General features: G+C 40.4%; 1 protein-coding gene across 1 annotated transcript in view; it reads right to left on the reverse strand.

The window, feature by feature from the left end:
* Positions 1–3,642: 3,642 nt before the first annotated feature.
* The window catches only part of LOC128444993 (tumor protein p53-inducible protein 11), a 38,505-nt gene continuing 21,854 nt past the window's right edge, over positions 3,643–20,293 (reverse strand). The window contains exons 3-8 of the mRNA XM_053427728.1: positions 19,147–19,286; positions 13,038–13,096; positions 12,849–12,897; positions 12,539–12,635; positions 9,218–9,319; positions 3,643–6,226 (exon numbers count right to left, since the gene is read on the reverse strand). Coding sequence (XP_053283703.1) covers positions 6,093–6,226; positions 9,218–9,319; positions 12,539–12,635; positions 12,849–12,897; positions 13,038–13,096; positions 19,147–19,275 — 570 coding nt within the window. The 5' untranslated portion in view covers positions 19,276–19,286 and the 3' untranslated portion in view covers positions 3,643–6,092. The remainder of the gene's footprint in view (positions 6,227–9,217; positions 9,320–12,538; positions 12,636–12,848; positions 12,898–13,037; positions 13,097–19,146; positions 19,287–20,293) is intronic.

Consider the following 20,293-nt stretch of genomic DNA (forward strand, 5'->3'; position numbering starts at 1 on the left):
GTGGCAGGATACAGCAGGTACATTCATTTAAATTCACTGAAGGAATCCAAGTGAAAAACCTGTAGATGATCGTGTTGTGACACGTTCAACAGCCTCCAAACAGAAAACACTAAACAAAGGGGGACATTACGTCAGAGCTCTTAGGTGTCCTTGTTGGGACACGTTAGAGCAAAGACACACATTTTTTATTGTCGCGTATTTAGCTGAATTTGACCGGACATTTTATGGAAGTCTCTCCACTTTCAAGCAGAGTGAATACTGTTACAGTGATGTTTTGATGTAGATAGCTGTTCTCCACCTTCTGTTTCCGGTGACGTCAGGCATGGCATCTGTGGTATTTCGCTTTGTTTGAAATTGTATGTTAACCTTTTTTTTTGTTATTGTTTTTTTATTTAATGTCTATAAGAGCTTGGGTTGAGCTTGTTACCATTCCAGTAGGCATTCTAGCTGTCATATTCTGAAATACAGTTACAGGTTCAGCGTGTAGGATTTATGTGAAATGGTTTTATTGGCAGAAAGTGAATATAAAATAATCCTATTGGTTTTAACTTGTGTTTCATCTAAATTGTAAGAATTTGGGTTTTCTTTAAACTAGAATGAGGTCTTTATTAGAGCTGTGAAAAATAACGCGTTATGATTAAATTACAGGATTAATTCGTTTTTTTTTTAACGCATTTAACGCATGCGCAGAAGGACCTTCCAATTCCGCCGCCTCTGCACTAGTTGCCGCTCTAATGCAGTCAGACGGCAGCTGCCATTCAAACAAACAAACAACATGGATAATTCCAGAGCTGCCAACTCTCACGCTTCCGCCGTGTGACACACGCTTTTGCATGTTTTCACACGCACTCACGCCACACATCCAATTTCTCACGCCAAAAAAAACCTGGATCTTTTAAGTGAAGCGCATGACTAAATCTATTTTAACTTGTTGACGAGACGAGACGAAAATGTTGGTGGTTGACTAAGTCACGATCATTTTTTAAAACATCATCGTATCAGGCCGTCATGAAGTACCAGGAGCGGGCGAGTGTGTGTGTGTGTGTGCCCCAGATAGCTCACCGGTCCCGAGGCTCCGCCCCCCGCCCCGCGCACTCGCTCAGAGACACAAGACCAGAGCTCCTTCACGTGAAGGAGCTGGTCACTGACTCACCGGCTGCTCAGTGGAAACAGTGAAAACACAGAGTTTCTCTGGTCTCAGCTGATCAGAGCTCAGCGTCTTGATCAGAGCAGAAGCTGCAGTTGGTTTCTACCGAGCTGCAGTTTCTGTGTCCGCCTCCAGCCTGACCTGCTCTCACTTTTCGTTTAAATATTTCGCCAACTAAAATATATATTTTTAAGCTATTAGGCTGCAGCTATATGTTTTTATTTATTTAAAAATAGGGTACTTCTTATTTCATACATTTTCCACAAATACGGGGAGGACTCAAATAACCCTACAAAGGTCTGTGTTTAATTTATTTCAAAGTAGGCCGACACTTGCCTGTGTATTTTCTTCTCTTCATAAGCGTTTGGTTTTTCCTTTGTTGTAACAGGTAAAAATATCAATCAAATGTCAACAGTTTTCTTTATTGTTGTTCGATAATTTCATAAATGCAACAAACCATAGTTTAGTATAGTATAACTTTATATAAAACTTTATTAGCTTTGTTATCAAATATGTTTTGCGGCTCCAGACAAATTTTATTTTGGAGAAGAGGGTCCATTGTGTTGCTTAAAAAGGCTACTGTTTAAGCACTTTATTTGTTGCACTTTTTTGTCTGATGGAAAGTGTGGTGGGAGGCGAACATAAATCATTAACTGCTCTTAAGAATACAATTATTTAAAATATAGGTTAGGTTTCAGTTCAGAATTAGTTGAAAACCATTGTAATCAAAATGTCAATCAACCTACCTTGGTCAAATCTTAAACAAAGGTCTATTAATTAGGCTATATTGTGGTCATTGAGGCACAACAATAGTTTTCTGGTTGAATGTTCAGCTCAAGGCTATGAAGGCCCTACAAGTCATGATCAGAGGAACATGAATCAGAAGAAGTTCAGGTATTGCACATCTTTAGCATACCACCCAAAAATCCAATAGAATGCAGGAAACAACATCTACTTAAACCAACATTTCCTGGGGGGGGACCTTCAGCTATGTCTTTGCGTCAAAGAATGTAACCAATGTTGTCCATCTCCAGTCGGCCGCTCCTATCAACGACTTCGGGCCCCAAAGGCCACCAGAATGCAGCGAACAACATGGATACAACGCCAAATTCCAACAATTCCCTGATATTTGAGCCACCAACGTGTGTGGCTGTTTGCGCGGCAAAATGTTGGTCACCCCCGACAAAATCTCACTCCAAGGTTTTTTGAAAAGTTGGCAGCTCTGATAATTCTGATGAACCTGAGGACCTTCTGGACGGGAAGATCGTATTCCGAAAAAACAAAGATCGAACATTCAGTAAAACCAAGGTGATATGCACACTCTGCGAGAAGACGTTATCGTTTCACCGTAGCAATACCCGCCTAACCACCGCAACGCGAAGCATGTGTTGGTCGGCGAGGGGCGTTCAAGTGGAATGCCACAAACCAGACTCACTCGCAGGACACATTGTGCAAAAGAAGCGGTCAGCTTTACTGTCAGAGAATTCTAACAAGTTAGTTTGCCTCACCAACTGGCTAAAGAACGAGTAGCTAAGAGGGCCTTTAGAGGCATTAGATTGTATCATGGTGTGGTTAATGGTTGTGTGACAAAAAATATAAAAAATGTCAACCATCCTATGGCTAAGAAGCTCAAATAATTTCTGTTTGATTTTAAAAAAAAAGTTTTATTCAACCACACAATGGCTAAGGAACCCGAATTCTGTTTAGGATGAAGATTATATTAATGTTCCATATGGAAAAGCAATGATAACTGCTGAAGAACTGCTGAGTTGCAGCACAAAAGAAAAGTTAAATGTCATAAATCTTGTTTTCACAAAAATAAAGAAAATCGGTAATGTGATTAATCATGATTAATCCATAGAAACCTGTGATTAATTTGATTAAAAATTTTAATCATTTCACAGCCCTAGTCTTTATATTTATATACTTTATATTAACATCGGGAGCGAGTCTTGTTTGTGAGGCCGCCATGTTTTTTTTACAGTAGCCCAGACTGGACAAACTTAACACCTTTTGAGTTTTTATGACAACTGAAGGCTGCTACCGGTTCTCTCTCATGTTTGGAAGGGGTGGGGGAGGTGAGGGGTATCAGCTGCAACATGACATTTCACCACCTCATTCTACACACTAAACCTTTAAAGCAGGAACAACAGCCTTATACCACCATTACATTTTGCATGATTGGAACTTGAGGGCTTCAGCATTTATATATTTCTGATGTAAAAACATTTTATTAATTGATTTATTAATTAGTTGACTTGCAGAATTAATTAGTTGACTTGCAGAAAACTAATTAGCAACTAAGTAAAAATACGCGTTTACTTTTATTTTGGTTTGGTTGGACAAAGAGTGATTAATGATTTTAAATTTTGCTTTAAGAAGCTGTTATTGTGAAAATAGTTTTTGTAACAGGATTTCTTGTGATTTAAATGAGTTCAGAAAATAATGTATTTTACATAACATATTTCCATCAGACAAGACAACAGGGAACAAAATTGATTGCACTACTTGTTATGTCTTTAAAATAAACAATAATGTTTTTTATTTCAAACTAAATAGTGGAAATCCATAACAAATCATTTCTGAGGTACAGTATCGCACAAATATAGGCTAAATAAAATGCAATGCTACAACTTGGAACAGTTGACCTGGTATGCAAGTCACAAAAGTACAATATATATTTTTTATCTACATGAGGGAATGAAAAGCTCAAATTACCATTCCTCTAAAATTTAAAGGACACATCTTACCACTGTAATATCTTGACTTATCTACGTCAGAAAACCCGGAGGATGAAAGAGCCCTTTCTTCACCTCCCTACTGACGTTGCCCATCCCTCCTAAAATAACCAGCTTTACAGACCTCTGAACATTTCACAAGACTGATGATTTGAGGCCTGCAATATCGACGGAAATGGAACGGCATTTCTCTTGAACTCAATAATTACCATGCCAGCCAGGACAGAGCAGTAGGCTGGGGCATACAATGTCACTCAGGAGAGCTGCATTTAATTAAACACTCAAAAAAAAAGGGATAATTACTACTTTTCAGGAGTAAGGAAGACCTCACCCATGTTTCACGTTCCCTATCTGAACTGAAAACTCACCCAAAGTAACGAGCACATCTGCCTTCGGCGCTGGACTCGCGACTGCAAACCCACAATCACTGGGACCTCAGGACCACTCCCTTCTGGGGCAGAACTCAACGTGGTCATTTGCAACAATATGGACCACCTTTGGAGGCGTCCTGCACTGTGTTTCTTGTTTGACTCAAAATGATTTTTCAAATTAAATTGACTGTAAAATTAAACTGTCTTCTTGACTGGCCTTATGTGCTGCAGAGTTTTAGCTGCAGAAAATGAGTTAGCATTGCTGGCGTGCTGAACCAGAGCAAGGACATCACGTACCTAAGGGAAGAGATAGAAAATGTTTCGAACATATTGATCGGGTGTTAACTGAATTTAAAGCACAGGGAGTTTAACTACCTTATAAACGAATGTTGCCTTTTCAAGATATGAGCCATTTTTGGATAATCCATCCATTGAGCATCTTTATTATCAGCTTTATGTTCCTGTTGCTGGCAGCTTGCTACACTTTCTGAGCTAATAACTTATCTGGATTATATTGCATGCAAGTTGTCGAAACACAAGTGTCACTTTAGAAAATCTGAACTAATACTGAACAAGTTCCCTGTTCTGTTCACAAGAACACCACAAAATGGTAAATAATTCTATTTACATATATACAAAAAGTAGGTTGCAGTGTTGATGACTGTTTTTAAGAAGCTTTAAGGCAAGACTAAGGACATGGTTTATGTAAAAACTGTGCTACATCGCTAAAGAGGAACCAGTTCAGGTGCGTTTACCCTGACATGTTTACACTAGCTCTACAGTAAAGGTCAGAATGTAAAAGTCTCTCTGTAAGATCACTTGGGCTTCGGTCCTGTCGAACAGTGCACACAACACACACACAACAAGGAGAGAACCGCCCGTTTTTGAGTACATATATTAATCTCCGTCGTGTAAATATTCTGTACAAAACTATTCCTGTTCACTTTGGTAGAATCTCATGACTGATACCTCAAAGAATAAAAAAAAGTCACCATTTCCCTGAAAACATTGTTTGGATTCAGCATTTCCTTTTGGGTAAGTCTAAGTGTGAACAGCTGATGGGCGTGGTTGAGGGTATAAACTGACCTTAGGGAGGTTCCATGGTGTGCTCAGCAGTATAAGGAAGGGTTCATTGTCACTCAACAAGCGTTTAGATCATCTGACTGCACCTGAGTCCTACACTAATCACAGCTGCTGCTTTTCCATCTAGTGCGATCGGTGGGAAGTTTGTCAGGGGAGCAATGCGAGAGCGCACACATCGAGGCTTCACTTCAGAATACATACAGTGTGTGTTAACATCAATGGCAAACAGGAATCACTTTAAAGCACAAAGTCTTGGTCCTTGAGAGGGATTAAGAAGACGTGTCCAGATGCCTTTTTTTAACCAAACACAAATACGAAATACCGGTTCTAGAAATCATGTAGCTGTACATTTAGAACACAGTCAGATGTTTAAAATTACTCTGTACTGTACATATTAAATCACAGGACTGGGTAATACAAGAATGCAATGCACTATATACTGCTCACAGCACTCAGCACTGCATAAAGAACAAATGTGTGTCGAGAGGGGCTTGACCTTACAGTCCAGTGAGAGCAATTCACTTTCACCATGAGGTTTCTCTTTCTTGTTGTGGACTCTGGAATGTGAGACTGTGCTCATCTGTGGAATACTCGGGGGTCACAATAGGTTATGTGCCATAGAAAGGGGCAGGGGGCATCCGCTGGCAAAGAGATGCTCCAAGCCCCAGTCAAACAATAATCCAACCTTCTGACCCCACACGTTTGTGATCTTTGCCCAGCTGTCCCCTCCCTGGAAGTATCGCATGAGGCCGCTCAGATCTTCTTCTGCTTACGGCCCAGGTGGTAATAGTAGGCCATGGTGACCGCCAGGAAGAGCACTCGGCTGAGGAGCAGGAGCATGGCAGCATGGGGCAGGATCCCAATCTCCATTAATGTGATGGATGTCACTGAAATCACAAAGCAACATTACAGCACTTAAAGTATGCCTTTTTTTTTACCATAAGTGACAGGCACAATGAATTTGAACCTATGGGAAGAGGATCTGAAATTATAGGTTCATATTTTCCAAGTCGGTTCACATACCTATATGTATATTGAAAGAGTTACTGGTCACTACTAGTGTATGTCTCTGTTTAGGTGCTATTCACTGGTAAATCCACTAACATCTGGCTTTTGTCTGCAATGGGAATGGATACAATCAGCATTCACTCCCAGGTCAAATTACTCCACAGTAGACAGGTTTTCATCAGCTTTTGGCTGACAGGGCATTTTTTTCTGGCACGATGTTATGATAATCATTGAACTTCCAAGCATCGGAACATAAATAGCAATTTTTTTTTCTTCTTTTCTTCGTAACATGCAAGATGGAACACTGACTAGAAAGAGTTTTGAGAGAGCTCTGCTTCTGCCACGTTTGAGACGTCGAAGAAAAAACGACAAATATCCGCTAATTTTGGTGTTAAAGAGGTGTGGGAAGCAGCGATGATCATGGATGCCACATGGATGTGTGAACTGAATTTAATAAACCTTGGTGTGAAACTGTGTCAGACTGTCAGGCAATCAAAGAACCAGTCTAAGGCATGTCAGATGAATGATGTGAGATGAATGAGTGAAGCACTATGATGTATCAGAACAAAAGTCAAGTCAAGCAGAGTGAATTCTGTGTGTTTAGAGCACATTTTAAAACACTTGAGATGCACAGAGATGAAAGTACGAAATAGTTTGATTGATGATTGGAATCAAATCAAAGCACGGTGAAAACAGTGGCAGACTTTAGAAAGGTCGGCCGATAGATATGAGGGGTCAAGGAGTGAAACGCATATAATGTGAGAGTAGAAACACATCATCAGCTTGTGTCGTCCATTTGCCAGTTCTTAGGTTTTGTTTTGAAAATACTGCTCCACAATGTTTCCTTCTTTGCCAAAATCACACATGTATAAGCTGCAGTTACTGCCAGTTTATTGTCTGTGGTAATGACTGGTTGGTTTGTAGATGTGGGTTGTAGCACAAGTCACACTTTAAGTTTTTGTTTTCGGTTGCCAAAGGTCCAAGTGGTCATGAGAGGACGTCTGAGCCTGGACCACAGGTTCGAATTGAATTACACAGATTTGACAATTTTTGTTATCTTAGACTCGGATTGGAGTTTGAAGGTCCACATTAACACTGTGACCAAAACCACATTTTTCCAGCTTAGAAACCAAGCAAATGTTTGTCCATTATGCAGATGCTGAAAAGCTGATTCATGCCTTCATTTCTAACTGACTGTATGACTGAAATGCACTTTTTACAGGCCTCCAGAAGAAAGCAATTGAAAGACCCTAGCTGATTTAGAACTCTGCTGCTCGGCTGTTAACCAGAACCAAGAGGAGAGGTCTCATTAGTCCAGTTCTGCTCTGCACTGCATTGGCTGTTACACACAGGATTGACTCTAAGGTCCTCCTTACATACAAGGTTCTGATTGGGCCAGGGCCGAGCTGACTCTCTAATTAACTACGTCCCCTCTAGAGCACTGAGTTTATCTGCAGTCAGTCTATTAGAGGTTCCCATCAACCGCCGAAAATAAAGAGTTGCAGCTGTTGTAAACCACGCTCCGAAGATGTGAAAGAGACGGCCGCTAGATATCAGAGAGCTAGTTCTTCAAACAATCTGTTCTCATATATCAATTACATTATAACATGTTTTTATTTGTATCTATATTGTATGCAATGCAGTTTGAGCGACATTTATAGTATGAAAGGTGCTATACAAATTATGTTTATTTATTTTTATTGCGACTTTCAGTGCAGAGACCTGAAAATCACACAGAGAACAAGGGCCTTGAGGCAATTCAAGAGGAAATACAAAGTGTTATTCTTGGTGGGAAATTCCCTCTCTGTGTTTCCCTGGACAGTATCTTCAGCTGCAATGCAGGAACAGTAACACAAAAAGGGAATTCTGTAACAAAGAATTTTGGCTCATTGGAACCAGGGCTGTGGAATTTATCCACCACCGCTAATTCCTTTGTCTGTTAGTCTGTCTAAGGTCCAGTTCATACAGGAAGCGTGTTTATACCGTTTCAAAGTATATGTATATGGGCATGCACGTCTAAAGCAGTGGTCCCCAACCCGATCGCGATCTGGCTGCGGTTCCTCAACAGTGTCGGTTGTCTGTTGCTCTTTCTGGCATCGTGTCCGCTATTGCCAGCGCAACATCTAGTTTATTTCCTGCATTTCCTTCAATACAAGTCAGATTATGTACTAAACTAAATGTCAGGACTCTATGGTATGAAGACTTGCATTTTCTGGTCTGTCAACAACAATCAAAGCCATGTTAGAACCAGAATGTATATAAAAACAAATGAATGATAGAACAAATAAATGGATTAAGAAGGTGAAATGCTGGAGTGCTTTTACTTTGAAATGGGTTTGTTTGTGTTTGGGAGATAAACAGCACTATAAAGAGATAAAATGAGTCTTTAACCAGAGTTAAATTTGTATATCCTAATTAATGAAGTAAAATATTGTACATCGACTAGATAAAGATCCATAACTGCCTTTCGTTGTGTATATTCATGCTGATACATTGAGCCTTTAACAGAAACTGGAAAACAAATACATATGACCCTCCTAAGTGTTATTTTTGGAAGATATCAGGATGGAAGATATGAGGATGGAAGATCTAGACTTACATTTAGAATTAAAAAAGTGATCTTGGCCTTGAAAAGGTTGGTGAACACTGGACTAGGGACATGGAAATCTATCCTGAAACAAACTGCAATGCTGCAACTCTGCTAACTGAACTGAAGGGGGCAGTATCAACACATATTCAAAACACTGGCAGAATCCAATCAGAATCCACCATCTCAAGCCCATACGAGAGATACACAGGGCTTGTGTGGTGGTTGGAGTAAGAAGACACAACAATCACTGTAAAATGATGTGTTGGATAAGTGTAATCACCTAGAAACTGGACAGCGAAGTAGCAGGCTTCACTGAGCAGAGTCCACTGGATGATGATCTTCTCTGCTGTGTACAGACCATTCCACATGATGAGGGACAAGCCTGGAAAAGGAAGTGATAAAAGGACATTTGTAAGGTAGAGGAAATGAGAATGAAATAGATGGAAAAAAAAAGGAGGCTTTTCAGCAAAGAAGATGTAAGACATGTCTAACAGCACCACCATCAAACTACTATGAGGGCAATTCACTGCAGTAGCACTCAAACTGCAATCTGTGACATTTATACATGGTGATAATTGGACTATTGATTGTGCTAAATCTCCCGACTTATTGATTCTGATAAAAGCCTGTACAAAATTGTTTCATTCCCCGACATTCTTCCCGTTCACTTTCCTGTATTTCACTCCGCCCACGCACGCACACCAGCGAGGCTGTGGAAACGAGCAGGGGTGGGCAGAGAAGGTGGGAGTGGTGATGGACTGTATCCTCTCCCTGCCAGGTTCCATCTGTGTGGCAGATGCGACCCCCATCCTTCGCCCCTTCACAGCTCCTTGTCTCGCAAGACATCGCCCTTTCCATCCCTCCTAATCCCCACAGCCCTGCTGACATTTACATAAGGGAGCCGGTCTTTTGTTGGCTTTATGAGATTGAAAGCTGGTTCGTTCATATCTTTATCCACAATTCCATGTATTTGAGGTTGTATCTCTCTCCAGGAAATGCAGTAATGATAGAGGGCTATTTTTTTATCTGTTCGGATTTGATCTTGTCAAGATTTGAATACGACGTGTCAGAGGACAGGATGTGGTGATTCCTTAGTATCCACTTCATGTCATGAGGGCGGAGGCAAACATATTATACAGATTCGACATTTTGTGTTACTCTGTGTATACGGTCAAGGTACTAACGTTCTGTCAAATGTAATAGCCTGATTTAGCTGAAAGTGACAGCCTGGGAAATCTCACTGGATATATTTTAAGCCTGGGCTCTCACCCTCTGTTCCCTTCTTTACTATTCCATCAAGGAACAAGCTGTGTGCTACCTGCGTCTCTGCCACAGGCGTGCTGTGCTCCTCATAGCCATCCTAGATCCTGTAATCACTAAGTGACTCACTGACTTGCCTGACAAGTCCTGTCTAACGCAGAAGCATGCGCCGGCCTTTAAACTAAATCCATTAAAATAATGACAATGTAGTTTCTCTGTAACAGTGGAGCAAAGAACAAACGCTACAATCACCTGGCAGATTTAAGAGCGTTGATAGTCTCCTGTTGTTGACACGGACGAGTGGGGAAAAAATGATCAATTGAATGCGTGACTGAGAGCGAGCTGCAAACTTTTTATGTAGACTATTAAACTACCTCCTCTAAAAATTAGACCCCCCCACACACACTGTACATACACTGTTCTTTCGTCTCCCACTGTGTTCCCACCAGAAATAGAAATGGTATATGAGGCGACTGCTGTGAGTCTTCTGGAGAATTAGCCTCTTAAGCCTTCGTGGAATCTAAATGTGCAGCGAAGGACTGTGTTCATGTGGACACCAATATTCCGACTAATGACCTTACTCAGAATAAGACAATATTTCGATTATGATGTTGAGATAAGTTGCTATTAAAATATTCCATTCATTATTAATCTACATACATCATTTTTTGGGTGATTGTTTGCTCTGTTTTTTACATCAGCTTCCATTATGTTGTACATCCTTTATTTTATTTTGTGTTTTTGTAAATGCACATCACCATATCTGCTGTGGCAGAGGTTGGTGTATTTCTTATGGAAGCAATAAAAAGCCTGATTCAGGACAAGGGTATAACAGCTATTTGTACACTCACACAGGGTGGGCACTTCAAGAGTTTTGAACAATTACAAAAGGAATTTGATCTAAATAATAAAGATTTTTTCAGATATTTGCAAATTAGGGATTACTTTGATAAAAAAATTAAACCAGAACTATCTGTAGAGGGTAATGCAGTGGTTGAAATCCTAGTTGAAGCTTATAAAAAAAAGAGTAATAAAACTATTTCCAAAATATATCAGGGCCAACAGAAACAAAATGGAGAAAATACAGGATATGTTAAAGCAAAATGGGAGAAGGAATTAAACATAGAAATATCACAGGAGGATTGGTGTTCTATGTGGAAAGCACAGCATTCATCCACAAGCTCAAGGAAGTGGAGAGAATTTGGTTGGAGGAACTCAATTCGTTATTTTATAACACCACATATTAAAAGTAAGCAAATTCAGTTAAAGGAACCGTGCTGGAGGCTGTGCGGAAACTCGAACGCCCATCACTCTCATATTTTTTGGCTATGCCCAAAAATTCAGATATTTTGGGGGGAAATATGTCTGTCTTTAAGTAAGATTCTGGGATATGAAGTCACAAACAATGTAAAGGTGCTTTACTTCTGTATTTTAAAGGATGTCATCTCAGGAAAAGATTTGTATCTGTGTAAAATATTGCTCATGGCCTGTAAGAAAACAATCACTAAGAACTGGTATCAAGCGGACACTCCAAACCTCAAACAATGGATGGACATAGTAAAACAGATTAAGACAATGGAAAAAATTACTTTCTCTCTCAGATCCAGAGGAGCGATTTTCCCAAGTAAATGGGAGAAATGGACTACCTTTATTGAAGAATTAGATGACGCTTCACTATCAGGATAAGCTTTGGACAATCAAAGAAAATATGTATAAAACTGTTATACTGGTGCGCCCCCTCGTTATTGTCTATGTTATTGTACTTGTATTGTGTGTATGTCCTTTAAAAATGTGAAAAGACTAAAATAAAAAGTTACAAAAAAAAAAAAAAGCCTGATTCAGAAAAAATTATTTAAACATGTCGACAACAACTTAGATCAGAATACTCCTTCTTAAGTCTTAATTCGATTATTACTTACTCTGAGTATTACCTTGTTCAAGTAAAGGTGTCAGCAAAGGCTGTTTATATGAGAATGTCTCATTCAGACTTTTATATTAATCAGGTTAATATCAGAATATTGGTGTTCCTGTAAACGTAAACATTGATGTTACAGCAGGATTTGTTTTGTTCATTATTTGAATGTTTGTGTCACAGTGTGTGACTTATAAAGAATGCATTGAGTGGCCTTATCACACAACAGCAGCAGTAAACAAGTGTATGTTTTAGGCAGTATGTAAATCAATATGAAAACATTGTCAGCATCACTGCAGTGCAGTGAATTTACTTCAGTATGCCCAGTATACTCACTGTTATACTCACAGCTTTGCATGACGAATCATGAAAAGCTTCATGAATTTATTATCTGTGTATATTTCTCGCGTCTTAGAAGCGAGGACTTACTGAGCAGTGCTCCTCCATAAAGGCGAATGGAGATGCTGGGCGAGGAGAGTTCCTCCTCAAAAGCAACTTCGTATAGTTGGTTAGGGAACACCAGGGCCTGCGGTAGAAAACAAGCACAACACAGTTCCGTCAAATTAATATAAGAGGATAAAATTCTGTATTTCCCCAACCCCCACAATAGCCCCAGAATGCAGCAGTACTGACAAGAGTCTTCCCGTTTGTGTGTGCTGCCCCTGAACAGGGAGAACATTGAGCTCTGTTGGGTTTAAAACCGGATTTGTTCACGTAAAGAGTGCAGGGCAACGCTTACCATCAAGGCCACAGCGGTGAAACCCACTGCAGAGATGAGGATCCACACCCTAATAAGAAAGACATTGCATAAAATTGAGTATAATCCACTAATTTAGATTGTATATTTGTTTTCTCGGAATTTAGAAGATGTTGAACTATATTTAACCACACAGTCAGCCGTGTTCACTGTGAGCGGCTGAAATCTCACCTCAGCCCGATTGGTTCTCTCACTGCAAACTTCATCTCATTTCCGAGCATCTGACTGATCTGCAAGAGAACATGGCACGATGAGGAAAAAGGAAATGGGACAGGAAATGTAACAATAATCATTTAATCTTAACACAAATCAGTGGCTGCTTTCACACATGCACTCTAACCCTTCACCTTTGTAGACATTACCCAAAGGATCTGTCTGTGTATGATCCTAAAGGGAAAAATTAGTTGAACCAGAGATTAATCGGTGTTAAGTGAAGAATGTCCGATTGAGCCGATGTGTGAATGGAGCAGATGATTGCCCGTGGAAATCACAGGCACCTAGTAGGCGTGTTCATATCCAGCTTCCTGCATGTGCTAAACTGTCGACAACCCCTTCCTAAACCAGAGGGAGTATTTCCAGTTGGTGTGAACTCCTCTCGCACAGACAATCTCTGATTTTGTTGTGCATGTGTGAAGGCCCGGGCAGGTCATACGTGGAAACACTTTCTTATGACAACATGTCTTACAAAGCACCGCATAACCACAAATAAATCATCTCTTCATGGAAGTGTATTTAATGTCACCAGCTCATCTTTACCGAGCTCCTGGAAAGAAGCGCATTAAAGAGGTGGCGAGAAAAGATGGGTGTCAAAGCAGGACCTATTAGGATGTTAATTAGAGACTGTGAATGTCTTCACCTCGTTATTCAGCCCCTGAGGATTAAGCCGGAATGTCATAACAACATTTACAGTCAATTCTGGATGAACGACCAACTCAAATGTTTCTGGCAACAGAAAAACCTTTTCGCTACAAATTAACTTAATCTCAGCAACGCCAGGACCACGCAGCACTCTATTTATATTCCTGAAAGCCTGAAGCAAATGGTGAGAGGACTATTCGACAAATTGAAAGCAAAGTGTGCAACGCTGTTTCTTAGTAACCAATTTTGAATCACAACTGAATACAAAGATAAATAATAGTTAGTGAAAAGTACTAAGGAAGGAATGAAGCAATATTGAGAAGACAAACCCACATGTTTCATATCTGTTATGATGAGCATCTCTTATCGCAGATTCTAGAAGAATCTGGAATATTAATAATCAGCAACTTGATTTCTAGGCAGCTACTGATTTTATCGAAACAAACCATTCAGTCATAGTATGTTACCAGCACGATGTTCATGAATGTTAAACTGTGATAGTGCTGGTATGATGTAGTAGAGTAGCATGAAGCAACGTGAACCAGGTTAGATAAAGATTCAACAGTGACGCTAAACGATCAATATGTAGAATGAATAATTTTAAATGTGTTTGATTCTATTAAGTGGTAGAATTAACGAAAAGTGTCCGACACATCCTTTGCTTTTAGTTAACTATTGTAAAGCTGCGACTTTCAGGATGTCAGGCAACACTGACCCCCCGGGAAATCAATCAATGCCAGTGTCAAATATCTGAAAAAAAGATGCTGAGAAGTACATTCATCATGTTACTGGGGCAGATACAATCTGATTCAGGCTTCAAATAGCCAATAACAGGGAGGCAAACCACAAAAACAGCAAGTGGAAAAAAATTACATACAGAGCAGACAGTCAACCACGTTTTTTTTTTTATATTCATGAATTATAAATGTTGGCTGGTTGTGAGCAGGGTTGCTGCAGATATTTTCGTGAGATGATATCAGTCTCATAAAACATCCTGTTTTCAGGGTTTTATGCTACACTGAATTTTTCAAATGCTTTTATCAGCAACAATGAGCCTGGAGGCTGAAAACAGAATGGTAATTTTGGTTTTAACTGGCAGTTTTTATGTTGTTACCAGCGGGGAAGCTATTCACATCCTTTATTTCAGTACCAACACCACACTATTAAAAGTACCAGGCATTAAAAGCATTCAAGACATATGTATAAATAGATATATGTAGAGGGTTTGTTAATATTTTATAGATTGTGTCCAACTGCAACTAATTTAATAGTTAGTTGAGTGACTAATAAATACATTTTTGATAATGGATTTTGATTATTTTCTGTTAATTGATTGATTGTGTGATTAATACAAATATTGTCACATGTTCTGAACAATAATCCGGAAATGGTTCCAATAAATGATATGTGTACGACAGGAGAGCCAGACTGAATCTGTCCGAGCCTTGAATACACTCACTTATGTCTGCCCCCGGAGCAGGGAAAGTTTGTGAGTGTGTGTTTCTCAATGGGGTCAGACTGAGGTCAGTGTGTGTCTGTTTTCTCAGAGGTCAGCAAACGGACAGACAACACAGATGAAGCCAGGAGCCCAGATGTGGAGGACTACTCAGAAACCTGTCAGTACATTTTATGATCAACCTTTACAATGTTCAGGACACCCAATCTTTATCCTTCTCTGAGAACCCCATCCCTCCTCAAAGAACAAACATGTCAGATGCGTTTCCTCCTTTGGCAGCCACTTTGGATCCACATTTTTGGTTCAAACTGGATCCTGAACTTAAGGACAAGCCTGCATTTCTTTATAAAATGACCAAAATAACCCTACATTGCAGATTTTGATTTAGTTTTTGTGGGAGGGAGATTGGTAGTATCTGTCTTGCTTCTCTGCAACTTTCTCCCCTACATGTGAGTGTGGTGTTGAGAGTCGGTCAGGGAGGAAAGGAGACATGTGTAGGTGAGAGTCTACACATGAAGAACATGTACCAGGTATGCAACTTTCATGCCACTGTGAAAACTGCCACACCGAAACCCCACCGAGCCGAACAGTTGAACCACTTCATCCACAGCTTTCAATTATTTCCCTTTATCATTAAACTTCTCTCTTCTCTAAAAAACTGAAACTGAAAATGCAGAACAGACGACTGATTTTCTGGACAGCAGCGTATACGTGGAACTTACTGTAAGTTGCGAAGTAGTTTTCTGCTTGACAAGTCTGTGAGTTTTCAAAGTAGAACTAATTACTAGTTAAATCAGGTCAGGGGGGTTACGAGGGGTTTTCTGAACCCCATTTCCATTGGACCTCGAGGCATCGGCATGTTAATAAATCACGCAAAATGCAACACTGGCAAGACGGCATGGTTGGAGACGTCAGGCATCACTCACCGGGATAGAAAAAGAACACAAAAGACTAATTCCATCACCCGTTTTTACCTGTGTTTAAATAAACCTGTGTATACTTGCTAAATTTGGTGTAAAAAAGGTATGAAAGAAAACTTGAAATAGCAACAAAAGCACAACAGAAGACGGGATGAAATCAAATGAGAGCAGATAATCCACTGATAACACAACAGTGAGTAATCATAATGGTGATTGTTGTACATCTGTTGCTGCATTGAATATTGGCCTGTAGCTGACATCAATACTGTTCTTGTGCTGTGCGCCTCTCCCCCCATATGGAATAATGAGCATATGGGATAGAAAAGATCATGAATGATTTTTCTATAATCTGAATATTGGTTAGCGTGTTCAAATTATTGGATAAGTCAATGTACAAAACACATTTAGAAACTAGAACAGCACTAACTAAAGCCCTTTATCGCCATGTTGAGAAGAAAAAAATGCTCAATACAAACAAATAATTATTGGCTCTGCCTTGCCTTGATCATGCCCCAGCCGGAAATCGGATCAATATTTTTTTAGCAATCCTGCTGGCAGCCAATTAAATGGCAATGAAAACATTACCCTCTCGGCAGGAATGTGTTGATGAGCTTATCATCACATCAAAAAAGGAAAGATTTACTTCGATTTTTTTGGGCTTATGCTGATTGCATCTCTGGCAGGAAGAGAGAGCAGAGGAGTGTGGCAGGCAGGAGGAAATAAATTTGAGACCTCCTATGGAGGCGAAGATGTGAGTATCGGATAGACAGGAGACACAGCGTTAAGCAGTTTGTCATGTCTAAAATTTGTCACAGTTCAAAAGAAGCCGTCATTACAGGACAGAAGCAGCAGATATGACAGAACTGTACAAAGCTTTGCAACATATAATCCATCATCACTGTTTCATCCATGTCAAGGGTTTTATTTCTCTCTGAGAGCTCTACTCCTGCTGCTGAAAATAAACATAATAATGAAGTTGAATGAGCTTCAGATTGCACTCTTTTTGGTTATGTTGTGAAAGTCAGCCTCAACGTCTGACTGGAGGCGTCGGGTACAGCACAGAAAAGCTTTTGTCTCATGTCTTATAATCATTACACAAATATCAGGCAGAATCTAAAGATTTCTGGGCTGGGCTGAGCTCCCAGTGTTTCAACCTCCCCAGCAGGGTCTCTGGTGCCAGCTGTGATCACGTGACCGAGTGATTCACTCCTTCCTGTGCCATGGTTTCGGGGGAAGATTTTGACAAGATCACATAAATATGCATGACTGGCATAAGAAACACTCAAAGGGAGCCGAGCGTCAACCGATGGTACAGGACCAGCTCGGGGCGGAATAGAAGCAGAAGGGAGAGGTGCAGAGAGCGAGAAACAGGAAAAGGAAGGGATACACAATGCTGTTTGCAGGAAGAGATGCTTATTCACAGCTGCGATTGCCCAGATTTGTCATCAATCTCTCAGTCCGATGCGTAAAGTAAACAGAGGGAAACTTTTCAACCAGAGGGCAGGAAAATATCCCGGAGAAAAATAATCAGTTTTCCACAGAGCTACAATTTGTCATGTCAGTATGTACATATGATGGATGTTGCACAGTCAAAACAAATATAAATTATGGCTAACTGGACATCTTCTGGGCCACAAATTATTCATACAACTTTGTTATATCTCTTATTTATGAAGGCCGAAGCTCGAGCTGTCATAGTTTGATTGTTGATACATGACCTTAACACTAAAGCAGTCTGCCTACCAGTAGATTAAACAAGCCTCCAGCACAGCTGCACTCATACAGCACAGTGGCATGAATACCAACCTCGCTCTCACTTAAGTATGACTATGAGCAAAAGGAATTGCATTCTTATCTCTGGACTGTAGAAGGAGCAGGAAGAGAACAATCAGTGCAGCAGGACTTCCCTCCTTTGTTTACAGGTACCACAGGGATAATGTCAACTGTTTCCCCTCAAAACCAACTATGAAGCTCACCGTACTTCAAATTCACAAATACTTGTGGCGGAGATAAATGGAACGACTCAAGTAACAGCACAATGTATAAGTGAGGGGGAACAACTAGACTCTCGGCGCAACAGTCAATGTCCACTTTATTAAAACAGCAAAGTCACGAAATTTTCAGATATTTACGTTCGGATAATGTCAGGAGATTGTGTGGAGATCAGTGGATGTCTGAAAGCAGCTTATATGTATCTTTTTCCATCCCAATGCTCTGTGAAAGGGATCAAAGCGGCAGATGTCTGGGTTAGGCTAGTTGCTGAGACATTAAGAGAGAACACAAACACTCGGGAGGGCAGAGAAAAGGGTGCTGACATCTCAACACATGCCATCAGCCACCGTATGCCTGCTTCCTTCTGTTCCGTTTCCTGCTCCCACTTGCCTGATTAATATTTCAGTGAGGAAGTGTTTGCTCCGACTGTGCTCATTCTTATGCCATCAGATTAAAAATTATACAATAAAAATCTGTAGAATCGTGATATGTGAGCCCTCTGAACCCCAACAAGAGATTCTCATCAGTCTGCAACTGTGCTCCACATGCATGATTAGGATGGGTGATTGTGTGACTACTGATATGCACCAGCATGTGTGCTGTTTTGGTGTACACATGACTGTACACTGTCCACACAAATGTGCAAATGTATGGTAGGAATGACATAATACATGGGAAGCAAGAGGCAGGGAGTCTCTCTGGGGAGACAGTCCCATTTCAGTTCAGTTGTGTGAACTCATGGGAATATGTGATCTAGATTCACTGAAGCATGAGGAGCAAAAGCACACAATGGGTTGTGAGTGATAAGCCAATTAGCATCCTATTTTGGCTTTTAAAAGTAATCCATTTCTCTGGGTGCCCTCATCTGTGGTTGAGTGCATTTACTTGTTTATACCCTGCATCAATGTTATCTGATTATGGTTTAATACATGCTCATATTTATAACAAGCAGTTTGTTGCACTCATTCAGAAGCCATTTGCCTTTGGTATCTGCATAGTCTCCCTTAAAAAAGGCTAAAAATGACTGGACTGTGTTCATGTGATGTAATCTGACCTTTGAGCGGTGAACTTCACCATCATCATCCTCACCACCGACTCCGAGGATCTTCCGGCTCTTCAGGCGGCTTATCAAGTCCGTCTGACTGTGCTTCTTCATTAGAGGAGGGTGAGGTTTAGACACCATGGTGCACACACCTAACGAAGGAGGTGATAAAAAAAAAAAGGTACAAGGTTAGAGAAGCTGGAATGACAAGCAAATGAGTGCAGAGTCTTCATATTGCAATAGAGGATAATACATGGAATACAAAGAGAGGGGGGAAGAAAATGGGGTTTCCATTTTCCATTATGTAAAAATCAGCAGTTGAGTATTTCTTATGCAATTACCCCCCTCTCCAAAGCAGGCACTTCTCCAGAGCAGAGGCAGGAAGATGCAGCTACCAATATACAAATAATCCCCTCGAGGACTCGATTTATGCAATGCAATTACATGACACGTGTTTCGCAAATACAAGCAGCAACCCATAAAACCTTCCCCTCAAGTCAAACTAGAAGCAGGAGCCAGAAGTCATGTGGGTTTGTCAGGAGACCAACAGATGTAGGTGTCTCCATAATGAGCCAATGCATTGAACAGAGCTGAGGGTCTCACTTTCCATATCGATTAAGTTTCACTGAAGACATGGGACTAGGTAAGCGGAAAATGGTTTTGATGTCAGCTTGTACTGCCTACACAGCACTATGCCCTGACCTTGGCTACAGATATATCCATGTCTCACTTAAAATGGCTCCTCACTGTCTCTTTACAACAATAATGACAATGACTTGTTGTATCCCCACTGTTGTGATTAAAACACCTAAAAGATACGTTGGTGCTCGGCCAACAATCTTTTAGCCACAAGATGAGCATTGAATACAAACAGTTGAAACCGTGTATAGTGATCATGCTTATCACCACAAGCAGTCGATTACTATAACAGAATTATGGAATCCTGTATGATAATATGATATATGTCCACTACCGGAAGTGGCTATGATAGTGGCCAAACGAAGATGTGCCTGAGGGAAGGTGAAAGCGGGACATTTAGGCTAAAAACATGTTGTAAATGATGCAGTTTTCACTCGATTATGAATGTCAGGTCTTGCGGACACTTGGATGACACCACACGAGCAGTATAGAAGCATTTTATGCTTTTTTCTGTAGTTTT

The sequence above is a fragment of the Pleuronectes platessa genome, chromosome 7 (assembly GCF_947347685.1).
Source record: "Pleuronectes platessa chromosome 7, fPlePla1.1, whole genome shotgun sequence".
NCBI lineage: Eukaryota > Metazoa > Chordata > Actinopteri > Pleuronectiformes > Pleuronectidae > Pleuronectes > Pleuronectes platessa.